Source organism: Aulonocara stuartgranti (assembly GCF_965226115.1).
Source record: "Aulonocara stuartgranti genome assembly, chromosome: 7".
NCBI lineage: Eukaryota > Metazoa > Chordata > Actinopteri > Cichliformes > Cichlidae > Aulonocara > Aulonocara stuartgranti.
In genome coordinates this window covers 10,238,255-10,255,399 of record NC_138945.1, presented here as the reverse complement: position 1 = coordinate 10,255,399, position 17,145 = coordinate 10,238,255, and the positions used below count along the sequence as shown (strand labels likewise).

The following is a 17,145-nucleotide window of genomic DNA, read 5'->3' as shown; positions in this document are numbered from 1 at the left end:
CAAAAGCATCTTTATAAAATGCCTCTACTGTAGCTAAAGGGTTTCCATTTCAGCTTTGTCCTCCTGCAGTTTTGGTACTGTACAAATATTGCAGGTGAAAAAGCAGAGGGCAGAAAGCTTCAGGTGAGGAAAACGTCTTCAAAGGGCGTCTTAACTCACAGCCTTTGATGCAAATCCAGGTGACTAAGACTGTGAACAAAGACACACAGACCTCCTTCTCTGGTCTCCTTCTTCTGTTGGTGACTTTTTACTTTGTTTCCTTCACATTAGCTCACTCCTCCATCACAACATTTACTGACTCAGATCTGCCGCTGTGGGCACTGTAAAAACATGCATATACCCTTTGTGGTAAACAACATGCCTTGACCATGTACATTCAGATTAACTTGATTTGGCGGATTTTGTCTGTTGTCCCTTAGTTGGTATACTCCATCTACTCGATCCTTTCATATTTAAAGAAAGAATAGAGATAATCTGACAGAAATAAAACATGAGAAATCTGCTCTCTTGCTAGATACAGCTCAGCATCACTTGAAGTTGGGTATACACCATGTTACCAACTAAAAGACAACCAATGTGAAAGCAACCAAAGCCTACTGACCAATAGGACTGTGAAATGGTGCACTGCTCAATTTGACAAAACAATCTTAAGTGAGAGCAGCACGGTGGCACGGTGGTTAGCACTGTTGCCGCACAGCAAGAATGTCCTGAGTTCAATCCACCATCAGGCCGGGGTCTTTCTGTGTGGAGTTTGCATGTTCTCCACGTGTTTGTGTGGGTTCCCTCCGGGTACTCCGGCTTCCTCCCACCGTCCAAAGACATGCAGCTTGTGGGGATAGGTTAATTGGATAATCCAACTTGCCACTAGGTGTGAATGTGCGAGTGAATGGTTGTCTGTCCCTGTGTGTTGGCCCTGCGACAGACTGGCGACCTGTCCAGGGTGTACCCCACCTTTCACCCTATGACAGCTGGGATAGGCTCCAGCGCCCCCCGCGACCCTGAAAAGGATAAGCGGAAGCGAATGGATGGATGAATCTTAAGTGAAATAAATGAAAAAAATCAAAATCAAATGTTGGAGATTGCAACAAAGAAGAAAATCGAGTTAAGTCTTGTTTTTATGAGTTATCTATATCGCCACCAATACCTGATCTAGTTTACTGAGCCAGGATTGGACGGATATTAATTCTAAATATCGAGTTGGTGTCTTCCCAGAAATAACACCAATTTGTCTTGGCTTTGAATAAGTAGTATTGTTGTACAGCCTACATGCGCCAAAGAGTATATATTACCCGAGTTTCTTGGCTCCGTGTAGCACAGCAAGGCATGCAATTAACTTACGAGTCTGATAAAATCTCACAGTGTGTAGGTGCCTAAAGAACGGGATCTGGGGAGCTGGGGTCTGCCCAAAGATGACAAGCCCCAATAGAAAATCTTGTATTTCAGGAGCGCATATTCCACTGTAAACTAAAAATCCTGCTCCAGCATTGAGCAGCATGTTTCAAACCGAGCGAGCCAAGCCCACACACTTGTTTTACTGTAATTACACAAGGCATTTTACAGGCTTCACACTAATCAAATGTCTTCGGATACACACAAATGGAAAACAAAAGTATGGCTCTGCTGAAGTGCTGTGCTGTAAGCCGCAGACTGTATGGTGTTGAAACTCGTATCCAGACTTTTAATTAAGCAACTTCAGAAGAGCCAGCCACCCATCCATAACCCTGGAGCCAGTACACACACTGGAATACTGAGATGAGTGTGGTAGAAGAAAACCTCCAGTCTTGAATGCCCCTACAGCCAATAACAACACTGAGGAGTCACAAAGACATGCATTTTGCTTTGTTTGGTTTTATTAGATAAAATAATGCTGAGGTGATGTCTCAGAGCTGATAAACTTCACATGTTTAGGTTTCCAACAATAAGGAAGAGCTTTTTATTAAGAGCTCTGACAGTAGCAACACCAGCATATTTAGCATCTACAACTTGCAGTTATTATATAAGGAACGTCTACTTGAAGCCGAGAGAAAACTGGAGAGTGATGGCAAATCTTTTTATTTCCTTTCGCTGCTCTGACACAACTTCCCCTCTCTGTTCTCTCATCCGTCTGTCTCCCTCAGCGTGCGGCACTCTGGGGCTTGTTAGCAACAGTGTCAGTGATTAAAGACTGCAGGTAATTAGATACACATGACACCATTCTGATGACTGGCTAAATAAAGAGCTGCAGCATCTACAGCTCCAGTGCTTCCCCATTTTTGCTTTCTAACTAGTAATTTTGATAAATGGCATGCAAAACATTTAAGATTCTGCTGTTAAAATTAAACTTCATTCTCATCGGAGATGCAATTAGAGAACTGTTTCTAGCACCTAAACTACCCAGAGAAGTGTAAAAAACAAAAAATAGTCCCCTCAATATCAGTTTACTAATCCTTATTATTCCTACGCTATACCATTAATTTAAAAAAATACAATTTTTAATACATTTCTGTCAAGAATAGGTTTTGAATTAAATTTAGAATTTTATAGTCTTTGATGAATCTACACGACTCCTTCTAATGTTGCTACAACTTAATGAGCGACACTGCTACTGTGTGGAGGTTTGACTCATCTTTCTCTGCATATAGCCGGGGTTACGATTCAAGCACGGTGGGGTTTCAGAGTGGTAGAGAAGCTTTCTCGCTAACCGAACACAAACTGAGGACCAGTTGGTCAATATGAAGTCCGTATGCTGAAAAGCCTACGCCCGGCCTGTCTAACTCAGCTGGGGACTGGGTGAATGATTGGCCGGTTGGCTGTCGGCCAATGAAACAAGCAACCAATAAGCACACAACTCTGTCAAAGTTAAAAATAATGATGACATTTCAATTTAAATAGTTTGACATTTTGAGAAATACGTTTATATTCTGGTGGCAAATTAGATGAGCAGATCAATACCACTCTCATTATCCTCCTTGTCTGCAATGCATTAAATGCAGAGAAAGATGGCCTGAGAATATTTGACCAACTTACTCGTGTGCAAACACTCCAGCCAGATCACACCGAATTTCCCGCAGTTACCGTCCCTTCATAATTGAAGTGACCGGTGGTTTTAATTCAGAAAGTGGACAAAGAGACTACATGTCAAAATACCTGAAGATGTCAAGCCTGAAAAAGGTTTGACAGCTAGCAGAGATGCGCTCCCTCTGTCCTCTTTTCAGGACCCGTGTACTTGCAGTAAATCAGCCAGCTCCTGCTGAATAACCCATGAACTAAATGCTGCGTACAGAGCCATAATACTTTTTGTCTGCACTGCCTCATCGCTCACTCCTGCCTCTCCCTCATGTCTGCCACCTGTCAGTTTGTCTGACTGACTAATATCTTGCTTTTCCTCTTTTCATTATACCCCCAGCAATACTTCACTTCACCCGAACCCCTGTCCTCATCTTCCCTCCACGTATTTAAATTCCTCCTCCTTTGACACCTTCTCAGACTGTTGCAATGTTTTCTTTCATTTCTTGTTTCAAACTTTTCTTCCTTCCCACTATTTTGGTCTGTTTGATCATTACTTATTATTAATTTCCCTCCAGTCTCACCCACATTTTCCTCTCTGTGAGCCTGTAAAGTCTTGGCAGCTGTGCCACAAATCTGTGAGAGACTAGAGCTCATCAGACAGAAAATTATAGATATAAATACCTCACAGAAATGAAGAAAAAGCACTTCAAATGTTAATTTCTTTAAATTGCTATTCACTCAGTTTAAATGTAAGATTATCAAACTAATTGTTGCCCTGAAACTTTGAACAAACATGTTTTTTCTAATATTTCACTACATTTTGATTTTAAAAAAAAACACATATTTGTCAAGTCTGCCAGAAATCGATGCCAACTTTAAAACTTCAGTGTTACTTGTAGGCCTAGTTTTGTTTAAAGTATATAGTAAGACAGATGATATATTTAATTTTCAAATAACATTTTGTTGTGATTGCTCTAGTTGTTAAAACCACTAAACTGGCAATATGATAACAGCAAGAAAACCATCCAGTTTGAATGTTGCTTGTCATTCCCATACATATCACACTCTTCCACTTTCTGCAGCTGCAGTACTAGTAAAGCACACTCTCTTCAGGTTTAAGATTTTGTTTAGATCATAATAAAAATAATCAGATTTTTAGCTTCCACAGGATTTGAGAACTGACGTTTCAGCAAATTTATCCCAAGGCCACGCAATGCTCAGAAAATTGTAAAAAATAAAAACTAATAAAAAGAGCTACAGCTCTACAGGCCCATTAGCACGTAAAATGTTAAGGTTCATGACTGTACAAGACTTAACAAGTAAGACTTGTTTGGAAGGATTGCCAGGCGAAAGTCTCTTCTTCCAAAAAGGAAATGGCAACACGGTCTAGGTTTGCAAAGCAGTACTCGAATAAACCAAAACACTTCTTAAACAATGTCCTAGGACATACAAGAGTGGAGATTTTTGGCCAAAAAATGTCCCGTTGTTTGGCAAAAACCAAATACAGTATATCAGCACAAACACCTTGTACTTTCAAGCAGAGGGGTGATGATTTGGGCTTGTTTTGCAGCCAAGGGACATGGACACCTTGCAGTCATTGAGTTGACCATGAACTCTTTTGTATACCAAATTATTCTACAGTCAAATGTGAAGCCATTTGTCCAAGAGCTAAAGCTTGGCCCAAATTATGTCTTGAAAATTATCCCAAGCACACCACAGGAATCAAGCTGTTACAATGGCCCAGGAAAAGTCCAGACCTCAACCTGAGTGAAATTCTGTGGTGGGATCTTAAGCAGGGCAATGTAAAAGACTTCAGGTTATTGCTGCGACATGTGGTTCTGCAATCTACATACTGTCATTTTACCATAGCAACACAAATGTCATGGTAAATGTAGCTTTTTAACATGCTAAAAATCATTAAAGGGTGTCTCTAAACCTAAACCAAAATTACTTTCTAACCCAAGTTCAACCAAAGAACCTGTAAAAATGTAAAACTGAAAACTCTCATGCTTAAGAGTCAAAATTACTAAAGAACAAAAAGTTATCAAGAACAATATGGAAAGAAGTTTATAGCTCAAATTTGAAGTCGAACAAGCCATTGGAGAATCAGTTACAAACATCCGTCTTGATATATGCTTACCAAACACTTTATTAAGAACACATACAGTTGTGGTCAGAAGTTTATATACAGTTTATGGGCATGAATGTCTTGGAGATTTGGGGATTTTACTGGTTTCTTTGAACTCTTGGATGTCTCTGTCCCTTCACAAATTGCACCTCAACCAGATTCTTTTGTAGCCATCAATAAGCTTCTGGCATAATTCTGACTGGATGTGTGAACACTCTTCTTGTAAGATGTTCATTTAATTTGGTGCCCTGCTGTGATCCTCAATTGGATAAGAGGAAGGAAGAAACTAAGGATGGATGGATGGATTTCCTGCACTTTCAATAGGGTTTCAGTCAGGGCTTTGAGAAGACCATTACAGAAGCTCAATGTTAGGTTGCTTTATCCATCCCCAAAATCATTTTTATTGTGCATTTGGGATCATTTTCCTGTTGGAACACCCAACTGTGTCCTAGCAGTTGATCTGAGATAAAGCTGGAAAATTTGGAGGTGATCCACCTTATTCATTATTCCATCCACTTTGTGAATTGTACCAGTAACCCTGCAACAAGACAGCTCCAAAACACCACAGGTACAGTGTTGTTAGGTCTGAAAGCCTCACCTTTATTCCTTCTGACATACCTCGTGTCATTGTGTCCGGATAGCTCAATCTTTATCTTATGTGTCCATAAAGCTTTTCTCCACATTTTCAGGAACTGGGGCTTTCTTCTTTGTCAACATCCTCCCAGTCTATGGCCACATAAAACCCAGCATCACTCTATGCAGTGATGCTGGTGTTCCAGCAGTTTCTAGTTCATGTCTATCTTGAGGCATGGTGGTCTCTGGGCTATTCCTAAACATCCTAATCACTTTCCTCAGGTGACACTTTGGGTCTTCTTCCAGACCTTGGCAAAGTGGTTACACATTCAAAGAATTTGCATTTAAGTACAACTGTTTGAGATGATGCTCCTGGAATCTCCTTGTGTAAATGCTACAGTTCTCCTTAGATCTTCTCTGAGTTCTTCAGACTTCCTCATTGGTCTAAATTTTGATCCATCCAATGAGTGCTGTCAAAAAATATTTTTTGCAAAGATGGAAAGTTTGCAAAGAGGAAAGACCAATTTTAATCGATTATGATGACTAATGAGAAGTTGATAGGCCTTAAGCTTGCAAAGTAAAAAGACACTGTAGGACCTTCAGCACCACTTATTAAAATCCTATGTGAGACTTAATTAGAAAATTAATTAATCAGGGATCAATATGGGACCTGTTCTGCAAGGATCGGCAATTCATGTCAATAAAAACGTAATCTTAATATTTATAATTGCAGTAGATTGTCCAAGTGTCCCTAATGAAGTGCTTTATGAAGTAGCAGTGAAATGAATAATACAACCCATCATCTCTTATCACATACAAACACTGAGGTGTTCATGAAATGGTGATCATGCTTTTTCTTTGACATGATTCCCGTTAAAACTGAACACTGAGCACAAATCATTTAAAATAGTGTATTTTTAATACATAAGAGAAAAAAAAGTCTCATTAGCTGGCAGATGGTCTGCTGATTTACCAGATAACTAACAAGCAAATTCAGCTTTCACGAAGGTTGAAGTGTCAGTGTCAGGTTCCCCAAATGAGCTTGATTTCTATTCAGCTACAATGACAGAAAAAGTAGCGAAGAGACGGAAAATTTAGAACAGATCCACAGGTGGTCTGACAGGAGGAGGTGATGTACAACGCCAGGGAAAACTAGATTCTCCAAGCAAAATACCAACAAAATGAAGAAGTCACTTTAATTAATGCAACTATGTTTGGCCACACTGAGCAGCTGCACCCTTCTATTTGCTTTAAGCTGTAATGCTGTAATTCTATCTAGCCTTGACAGCACAGATAAACAAGCCTCCCTAAACTCCTTCTGCTTTCTGTCTTTATGTCAAACACTGTGATAATTAGCAGATGGCTGATGAGTCACGAGGCGAGAAAAAAAAACAACAACCCTAAAACAGCTAAATGCTGAGAGCACATACACAAAACTCCTCCATGTTTCACTAGTTTATGTATCCAAGCGTCAAAGTGTCATGAAAGAGGTTTTTTCCTTAATTAAATCAGGTGACGTGCCCATGGTTCATCTACACAGGTGCTATCATTTACAATGTCTGATTAAACTTCTCCTGAGCGGTTGAAGAGCTTGAAGAAGGACAAAGAAAAATGAGTGCACATGCTGTTCTGCACACATTCCTGACACTTCTACAGTCTTTTAAGGTTTTTACATAATTCACAATCAAACACCCAACAATAGAAAATAAACCTAAATGACAACTAGGTCTGTGCCATATCATATTCTCTAATATAATACTGGTATACATTTTTAGGTGATATATAAAAATGTCATAATGCAATATCATTGCTATAGCAACACCGTGCATTTAAGTTTCCAATGCACTTAACAACGATTCAAGCCCAGCAATCTCTGACAGCAAGAGATGTCAGCCTCCAATGATGATTCAGTACCTAAAAAGACAGTAACCTCTAACAAAGCACAGCAGTTTTTACAAATGTGCAAGAAAGTTGTTCCTGGTAAAAATGGAAACAACAAAAATGTTTTCATCACTTGATGCCATTTTATGCCATTTAGTGTTTAGTTAGCAAGCGTTTGCAGTGCCTGATTCGCAAATTACCGTTGACCACAGCAATCTGCTAGGAACCGAAGCAATCACAAGGAAGCTTTGTTCAGGTCGCACCCTCCTCTGCCAGCTAGCCAGAGAATACACATTGTTCCCAAGCGACCAGGGGCTGCCGGATGGTCATGAATCGGTCTCTGTGTGACTGAAGCTTATAAACTCATTTGATGAGCTGGTTAAGCAAAACATTGGGAATCAGTCAACTAAACCAAGACCTTAAGTTCTGAAAATGATCAAACACTCTTAAAGCATTTTATTAAATATTAAATGAAATGTTCTGAATGGTTCCAGCTTCACAGTGTGCACTATAATTGGATGGATGGACTGATTGTGTCTTACCACTGGTTCACTGTGTGTTCATTAATTCACCAGAAAAAAAACAACAACAGGTTCCAACAAGTGAGTTTCGTATAAACTAGATTTCAACCCTCTCGAAGCAGGCGTTGCCGATTTGCAACAGTTAAAAACTAACAACCCGATTACCCCATATACATATTTTTTGAGTTTCTTTTACTCAGAAGTACCACTGCAGGACTTGGTTGTGCATTAGCAACAAAAAGTTTAATTTGAGCCTGAGAGGGTTAAATGAGGGTCTCTCAGAAACAAAAGTCAGAAGATGAAGGCCTAGTTCTAGTTAATATTCAACTTCAATGGTGCAGAGACCAAAGTACAGAAACGTCGTCAATCTCTGTTTTAACTGTATGATAACTATCATATTTAGGGTAAGGACCAGGTTTAAGAAAAATAGAGTTGACTGCTTTGTTTCTGTAACACAGTTCCAGGATTTCATCAAACCTACAGTTAATCAAACAAGAAGGTAAAAGGTAAATCATGGAGGTTAAAAATATGTTTGAATACATGTTTGTTTGTTTTTTTTTTCTTTTACAAATTTCAAGATTAATTAACTTGTGTATTAAATTAGTTGACTTCCCCCCCCCCCCCCGTGTGCTACAAATCAAAATGTCATTAAGTGAGCAAACACAGACCTGATTAAAACAGCGTCCCTGGATTACTATTTCATAACATTTCTATTTCACAGTCTAAACTGCAGCAGTCTGATGGCATATTAAAGGTGCTGCTGCAAGTGCAAAAAAGTGAACTAAGAGCTGTCAAATGATGTAACTATTTCAGAGCCTTATTGGCTGCTGAAACACTCCACCGACTGCATAACAATGCCTGTGTGTCAGCCCTGATAATGCCACACACACACTTACTCACACACACATAAATAAACAGCACTTCTAAACAGGCTTACGCATACTGATGCACACATGCTCATATTACCGTATACATTAACAAACACCAAAGTTACTCACCAGCAGTGTTGGTCAAGTTACTTGAAAAAAGTAATCAGTAACTAATTACTGATTACTTCCCCCAAAAAGTAATCCTGTTACTTTACTGATTACTTATTTTCAAAAGTAATTAATTACTTAGTTACTTTTTAAAAACACGATTTACAACCTGAATAGGTAACAAAGCGATAGATCTTTCAGCCCAATTCTACTTTTTCTGCATAACCCATCATACAAAATGTAATCAAATGGAAAAGTCTCCTTTTAAAACTTGTTTTATTAGTTCTAACCTTTTAAATTTATGCATCAAGCAAAAATTTAATTATATGCAACATTCTCTGACTTGAATAAATTAGTTTAACATTTAAAGCTATTTTCTGCACATTCCAGCACATAAAATAAAATATTTTTTGTGTTTACACTCACTCTTTCAAATAGATGCAAGTAAAACACAGCAGAAAATAAATTAAGTCAAAGACTAGCGGTCCTTTTGCTCTATTTTCACCATTAAAGCAGGAGTAGAGCAGGCGGAGGTTTACCCTGGTGCAGGTGTGTTGCAGCGGTCAGTGGAAGAATCCGCGAGTTTCTCTGTGAGTTTCCCATTACAACGTTGCGCACTTGGAGCTTGTTTAGGGTTTTTTTCGGTGTAAAAAGAAGTTTTCTTCCCACGCACAACGGACACTAATGTTTTTGTCACTTTTTATGGAATCAAACTCAAAGTAAGGTCAGTACTTCCGTACTTCCATGCTTTAAACGCTACACGCTCATACTCTCTTCCACACTCGATATATGATCCACTGTTGATCTGCACACAGCTGTTTTCACAAAGGTCACACTAAGAAGGCAATGAGATACATAAAACAGAAAAAGAAGAGATCAAAATGAAGAGGAAGAAAGCACTGCATGAGACATTCTCGCAAAAAATCACGGTTTTAGTAACCCAGTAATGCAGCATTCCTACGGGAAAGTAACGGTAATCTAATTACCGTTTTTGCAATACTAATCCCTTACTTTACTCGTTACTTGAAAAAAGTAATCGGATTACAGTAACGCATTACCTGTAACGCGTTACTGTAATCCGATTACTTTTTTCCCATCTCTGCTCACCAGTGCTTAGATTTACCGTAGATTTGGATGCATAAAACACAACACACACACACACATGCACACACACACACACTATCCAGCTTGTAGCAACTTCTGCAGCTTGGGGGCAGAGATACCAGCTGTGAACTCTGCACTATGAATTTAAAGACAGAATTCAGCAAATTGAAGCTCAATTACTGCCATGTTGCGAGATAAATGATCCATATTCCCTCAGTCCTCTCCTTATTCACTTTTCTCTGCTCCTCTTCTTTTTAGATTCTGCCCCCCGCCTCTCCTTATGTCAATCTCTCTGTCCCTGCACCTTCTTTTGTAATCCAACAGTTTCCTCCTTTCCCCATTAGCATCTCTCTTCTCTCACACTTGTTAAAACAGTTCCCTGTTCTTCTCGCAGGAGAGAGGAGGAAGGCTAAAAATAGCTGTTCTTGAGCTTACTGTTTTTTTGTCTCTAACCTGTATTCCATACATCAGATAATATTTATCCTGAACAACAACCACTCAACATCTTTGTTCCTGACTCTTCTCTGGCACTGCAGCAACTTCCCAAACCCCCCGCCCCCGCCCCACTTCTGCCTCTTTACAGACATTTGCAGATGTGTGTGTGTTTGGAGCTGCAACATCAAAAAGTTGCCACAGACTGTTTGTGATGGAAAAATAGCTGCTAAATGGCTAAAACGATTTCTGCGCTCAGGATAAAATCAGTGTGAACTGCAAATGTAAACATGCCTTAAATGCCGCTCTGTATCAGAGCAGTTGGTACTTAAGCAGTGCAAGCATTTAAAATGTTGACAGCTGATGCCACAGGCAAAACTGTTTCTGACACCAGAAATCATGGCAGTTAACACCAATCTATACATAAATAAACGGATATACTAGGGTGAAGACAAATGAATAATCGGCTCAGATGACAGAGAAACCCCCCACTTCCCTCCCACACATACACACACATATACTGGAAGAGCAAATGGCCATCTGGCTGCTATTAAAAGCTAAACTTTTTATGTTGTTTCCTCATTAGTTCAATACTTTTTGCCAACAACACAGCGATAGCATAAAACGGGCATGGAAGAAGGGGATGAGATACATAAAACAGAAAAAGAAGAGATCAAAATGAAGAGGAAGAAAGCAGTGCATGTGATGCCACAGGGCATAAACAAACTGCTCACTGGCAAAGCTACACAGTAAAATAAACTTCCCCTCAGAAAGCGCTTTAATATCCCAAAATGCTAAAAATATTGCTGCAGCTCAGACAGCAGACAGACAGGGTTTGCCACTTTCCCGGTGTACAAAAGGCTTCAGACCAAGAAAATCTCAAGGCGCTGTTGTGTGAGCAGGACAAAATAATTCAGGAACAGGTTGTTCCCACTATCGGTTCAATCCATTTTTGTTCACCCTGGGAACAAAACTGCTGATGCAAACTATTTGAAAATAAGATAGAGTGGACAGCAGCATTTTTGAGGTCATACAATGGATATTTCATTGCTTCTTGACTTTCATTGCAACAAAAACAATGAGTATATATAGAATCCTGAATTGAAATCTGTAGGGAAATTCAATAAAATTTAACTTTCAATGAGAAAAAAAACTTTTTAGATATTATTTGGAGAAAAGTCAGCAAACATTTTAAGCAGTTTTAATCAGAACTCAGTGGTGCTTATTTAGTTTATACTTCAAAATCCCTTCTTAAATAAGATGACTGCCAAATGGTAAGAGAAGGACTTTGTTATAACTGGAACAGTCAAAGGAATCAAAAATGCAGGGAAGTCGACAAATATTGCATGCTATATGTAAGACAATAAGTCAGGTTATGTTAATGAATAATTCCACTTACCATCTTTGTCAGCTCTTCTGAAAATCTGTGAACAGAAAGCAAAACACTGACGTCAGTAAGAGTAATTGTGTTGCAGTAATTTGCATGAGGTATAAACAGGAACACTGGATCATTTCAATTCTAAACTATTTGCAAGTCAATGCAACAAATCAATTCAAAAACAATTTCTAAACTATGGTATTCAGTGGAAGCATTACACACAAAAGAACAGGGCCCAGTACTGAATCCTGAGGAATGCACTGGAATTTTCCTGAAAATTACTGAAATTGCTTTAAATTAATATCAAGGTCGAGGTCATTGTGAATTCAGAAAACTAATTTCTGGTCAAAAAATCATACAACAATGATGATGAAGGTCCAGACATATTTTTATAAAAAAAATTTATGAAAAAAGGAAATAAATCATTATTTTCATTGTAACAAAATTTTGAACAAAAACTTTTTTTGGCCAGTCTTCAATGCTGTAATCTACGTGCAAAAGATAAGACTGGGACCATGATTTCCATTTGTTCAGCTAGTGAACAGATAACATTACACGAGTCTGGAAAAAATGAATGAAAACTAAAACTCTGCTGAATTGTGGAAACATAAACAAAAGCAGTTATTCTAAAGTGAGTAAGAGAATGACTAATTCTCTCTCTGGAGCAGAATCCAGACAGCGAATAACTGGCAATAGAAATAATCAGTCTACCATTCACTGTTTTGACTTTTACTTCCAACACGGCCCTTATAGGAGAGCTCTGCAGTCCATACACTGAATCCACACAAAGGCTGAATCTGGCACACAAACACACTTTGAAATAAAACGTATCTAAAACCAGATAAGGTGCAGTGGTGTGCGATAAGGGTTTGTTAAGAGCCGCACAAGTGAAAAGTTTATTAGTGCGTAAGAAGATGAAAACATGCAGACACACAAAACGAAGTCACTGATCTGTAGCTGATTGATGATTACTTGCTGTGTGTTTGTGCATCACAATTTATAGCTTGAGTGAAAGCTCCTTCCCTATGTCAGGACTGGTACTCTCATCAGCGTTTCAGAGTGCGATATGAAGCGATCATACTGAGGAGTGCCAGAATTCAGCACAGCGACGAATTGAAAAACACAGAGGGAGATGCGGTGAGGGAGGCACAATGAAATAAGGCAGGCAAGACAGAAAAGAAGAAGACAGTATTAATAATTCCGACTGTGAGAAACATAACCAAATTTTTAAGGCACGTTTTGTTAGAAACTATAACTACTAAAACATACGGAAGGAAAAGAAAGTGATTCTGTAGGAGGAAAGTGCTTTTACTGGGAGAATAGGGACTCATTTTCAAAGGTATCCACAGCGGCTAAGAGAGACAAGAAAAGATAGATGTTAAAAGGACGTGTTATGTTCATTTCCAGCTTCATATCTTTATTCTTGACTCTGCAGTAGTTGCAACTGCATGCACAATTGGGGTTTTTTTAATCCTCTTTTTAAAAATTTAATTCTAGCCTAAAGCTCCCGTGTTCAAACACTCACTAAAATAAAATGAATAGCTTTCTTTTGAATGGCTGCCCCTTAGAAATAAAAGATTGTTGGAGACTGTGCTCACAGCAAGATTTATATCCCTCAAATGAACAAATCAGGGATGGAAGCTCTCACTGATATCATATGGACCTGGGAGTAGAAAAAAATGAGTTTTCAGGGAGATCTGAAGCCTGGCTTTTGGATTACAGTGATTAGTTGCCCATAATCTGACCTCGTGATATAAAAATTTTTTGGCCATGTTTAATCTTAACTTACACCATGCATTATGTGGATGGGATTTGAATGTGTGAAGTAGGCATATTTCTTTTAATCACATTTGAGAACAGAACTGCAGAAATATTTATAAATGGTCTTCTGCAATAACCTTTGCAACTGCCAGGAAAGTTCTAGACTTACTTCATACTTTCCCCAATAACGCTTTGTGTAAATGTCAAAAGAAAGATTTCACTGTTTAAATCAGAATCTATTTAAATGGATGAGCAACCATTTTGATTTCTTCATGGTCTGGCTATTTTTGAAGCAAAAAATGACAGCCGTTCTTTGTTTCCTGGTGCTATAATGCGAGGATTTTATGCTTTTCCTTATCATATTTAGCATATTTTCTCACATTAGTTGAAATAAATGTTAATCAATCCATTATATGATTTGTAGACTTAGCGGAACAAATAATGAGTTTACAGTTAGTTGCAGCCTTAATTTTAAAGGAATCTAAATAGTGTGGTCAATAATCATGAATGCAATTTGAAAACTTGAGAAAAGGTCCCACTTTTTAGTGCACAAACTGATATATATTGCACTTACAAGCATGAGGCATGTTAAACTCTAAATAAGTGGTGCATTCACACAGCATTTGCAGCCATCTCAACAGGCCAAAGAGAAAATCATTAACTGCTGAGACGAGTGGCGTTCCAAATGACAAGCTGCTCTGCATTGTTCTGCTTTCCGGCTGCACCCTGGGGTGCACTCAACTCCACAGAAAAAGAGCCAACTCTGGAGCTACTGGAAACAAACAAGCTTGGAGAGGAGGCAAAGTGTTGCGATGAAGAGGCGGTGTGTGCGTGCGCGTTTGTGTGTTTTTGTAAAGAGTCGTAACAGAAACACAGAGTGAGAAGAAAACGAGCGACAGCAGAGGAGAGAAGATCCGGCAAAATAGAAAAAGAAGACAGAGGCAGAGGAGAGTGTTGCATCCATCTCTAACCTTATCAAGAATGTAGGTTTCTGGGCAGGGGGAGGGGCAAGAAGGATATGGAGGAAATTAGGTGAGGAGAGAAGGGAAGGAAAAGGAAGAGACAAAGGATGAAAGGAATTTAATGAATAGCGAGAAAGGTACAGTGGGGTTAAGATGCAGGCGAAGACTTGAACAGTAAAGGAAAAACAAGCAGGCTGAGGATCTAATGAGGGAAGCGCTGACCGCAGGCACATGCGCACGTGCAGAGCAATCACTCAAACCTCTTTGGTCTCGACTTGTTCACCACAATAATAACTCTGGAGTCAATAATATTGGAAAATGAAGAAACGATTAACATTTCAAAGTTGAAGACGTTGCAGAGGACTCAAGAGAAAATGCCAGAATGAGTTCATAGCTGATATCAGGAAGTCAGCCACTCTGAGAGAGTATGGCACATTTCTAACAGGGAGTGAGAGGGTGGAAAAAACAACAATCCAACAGGACCTTTAATCAGAAAATGAAATATGAACACATACATGCATATACAATGAAAACAAAGCTCTCCTCAAATATAGATATGACTGCAGCACAGTTTTATTGTTTGCTTGTTCACTTACAAACACTTTTACTGTAACATCTGTCTTAGCGGACAGTTGCTTGGCTCAAACTCAGCAAACTAGGTTACACCCCTCACAACATCCTTTACACACAAACACAGACAGAATGAGTTTACTAGGGTTCTAGGATACATTGGTGCACTGGTCTTGATCATAATTAGTTTTCCATGGACCCCCTTCTTTACCACCCTATCAGATTATTTAGGTCTGGGTCAGGATTTTGCAGAAGCTGAACTACTTTCTCTCTTTTTTTTTTACCCTAATAAAGCAGCATCATCAGATCTCCTGGGGAAACATTTACAGCCGCCAAGATGAAAAGTAACCCAATAGTATTGATGAGTTGACCCAAATCAGCACTGCGCTAAGTGCCACTTTTAATGCAGGAAGGCTGCTCAGTTATTAGCTGTCTGATAACAGAAAGGTATTACATCAGGAGTGAGAATACTAAGCAGTGGCTGTAAGGAATGGATCAATAACAATATGGTAGTAAGACTTTCTCATGAATAATTAAATAGCAGTCATAAAATTGGTGTGAGCGTAGCTACTGCACGTTGGACTGACAGTAAAGCCAGGAGTAAAAGTAAAGCTGCCTCTCGACTATAAATGCATGACTTTTATTGGTGATGAAGAGGTGAACAAAGACGCATAAGAGAATATTGCTTAATAAGATGCAATAAAAGTACAGTGAATTTTTTGGATGGGTCATTCAGGAAAGATATGGAAACTGAGCTCAGCGCGTTGAGGCTGCTCCCGGGCTTCCACATTCATCACCAAAGTGTCAAATCTTCCGCCTACTCTACCAAGCCACGAGTATCTGCGCGTAAGTGCGCACTGCACCGGTCCGTACGCGCTGGATGTCTTCATACCCAGCAACCACCCGCCCTGCACCCGCCAAACCGGTGCATTTCCATACTCACATCCAAAATAACGGAGATGCCTCTCCGCGGTTCCGGAGCGAAGAACTGCTCCTGAGCCACGGCCACCTCCTCCTTACTGGAGGCGTACTCCCGGCTGGAGATGTTCTTGTTGTCGCTCATTTTGGTGACGATCCAGCGGACGAGCCCGTCGATTCCACCGGGCTGGGCGCCGCTGTTTCCGGACTGCGCTGCCGTTGCGGACTCGCTGTCCTGACCGGCTACGGGGTTCGGCTGCTCGCGGCTTTCTTGGGCTCGAAGTTTGGCTTGTTCTTTGTTCAGCAGTTTGTGGACTCCGTCCCTACAGTAGCGCGCTGCCTGCTCACACATCCTTTTGCTGCGGAGCGCTCATGCTGCGCTCTATGGGGGGAGAGAGAACCCCCACCCCCACCCCAGCTCCCCTCTTACATCACAGCACCCACCCCAAATCACATCCACCCCTACAGAGCTACCCTATCTACCCATACGTGCTTGTAGGCGCTGATATTTAACAGCTTTGGAGATTTAAGTGAGTTTATTACACTTTTTATTTTAGTGTTATTATCAACGCTTTCGTATTTACAAGTGCTAAAATATCTCGCCTCCACTGCTAATACTTTTCTTACAGTGTAAAAACACGGGACTATTTTTTCATGGTGTTGTAAAATAGCAAAGTTGCAGATCACTTTGAACTATCTGAATCTGACTGGAGATCGTGGCACAGTTTATTCCTTCCACAGTGACAACAGGAGGTGTGGGCCATCAGTTATGTGTGGCAATGGGTGGATCAGAGGATTTTCCTCATGGAGTAAAAAGGAGTCATTAGCGGATCAGTGTTATGTGACAGCTCTAACCTTTGGTAATGAGCGACTCCCCCAGCTTTGCCCTTTCCGCTGTACTGTTGTCTTCCCCGTAATGTACCATGTGTTTAACAGCACGCAGGGCAGTCTG

At 39.8% G+C, this 17,145-nt stretch overlaps 1 protein-coding gene across 2 annotated transcripts in view; it reads right to left on the bottom strand.

Annotated features, from left to right (window-relative positions):
* necab2 (N-terminal EF-hand calcium binding protein 2) overlaps window positions 1-16,624 on the bottom strand; it is a 146,511-nt gene extending 129,887 nt beyond the window's left edge. For both annotated transcript variants that reach the window (XM_082540536.1, XM_082540537.1), the window contains exons 1-2: window positions 16,219-16,624; window positions 12,004-12,028 (exon numbers count right to left, since the gene is read on the bottom strand). In XM_082540536.1, the coding sequence (XP_082396662.1) occupies window positions 12,004-12,028; window positions 16,219-16,545 (352 nt within the window). In that variant the 5' untranslated portion in view covers window positions 16,546-16,624. The remainder of the gene's footprint in view (window positions 1-12,003; window positions 12,029-16,218) is intronic.
* Window positions 16,625-17,145: the final 521 nt, after the last annotated feature.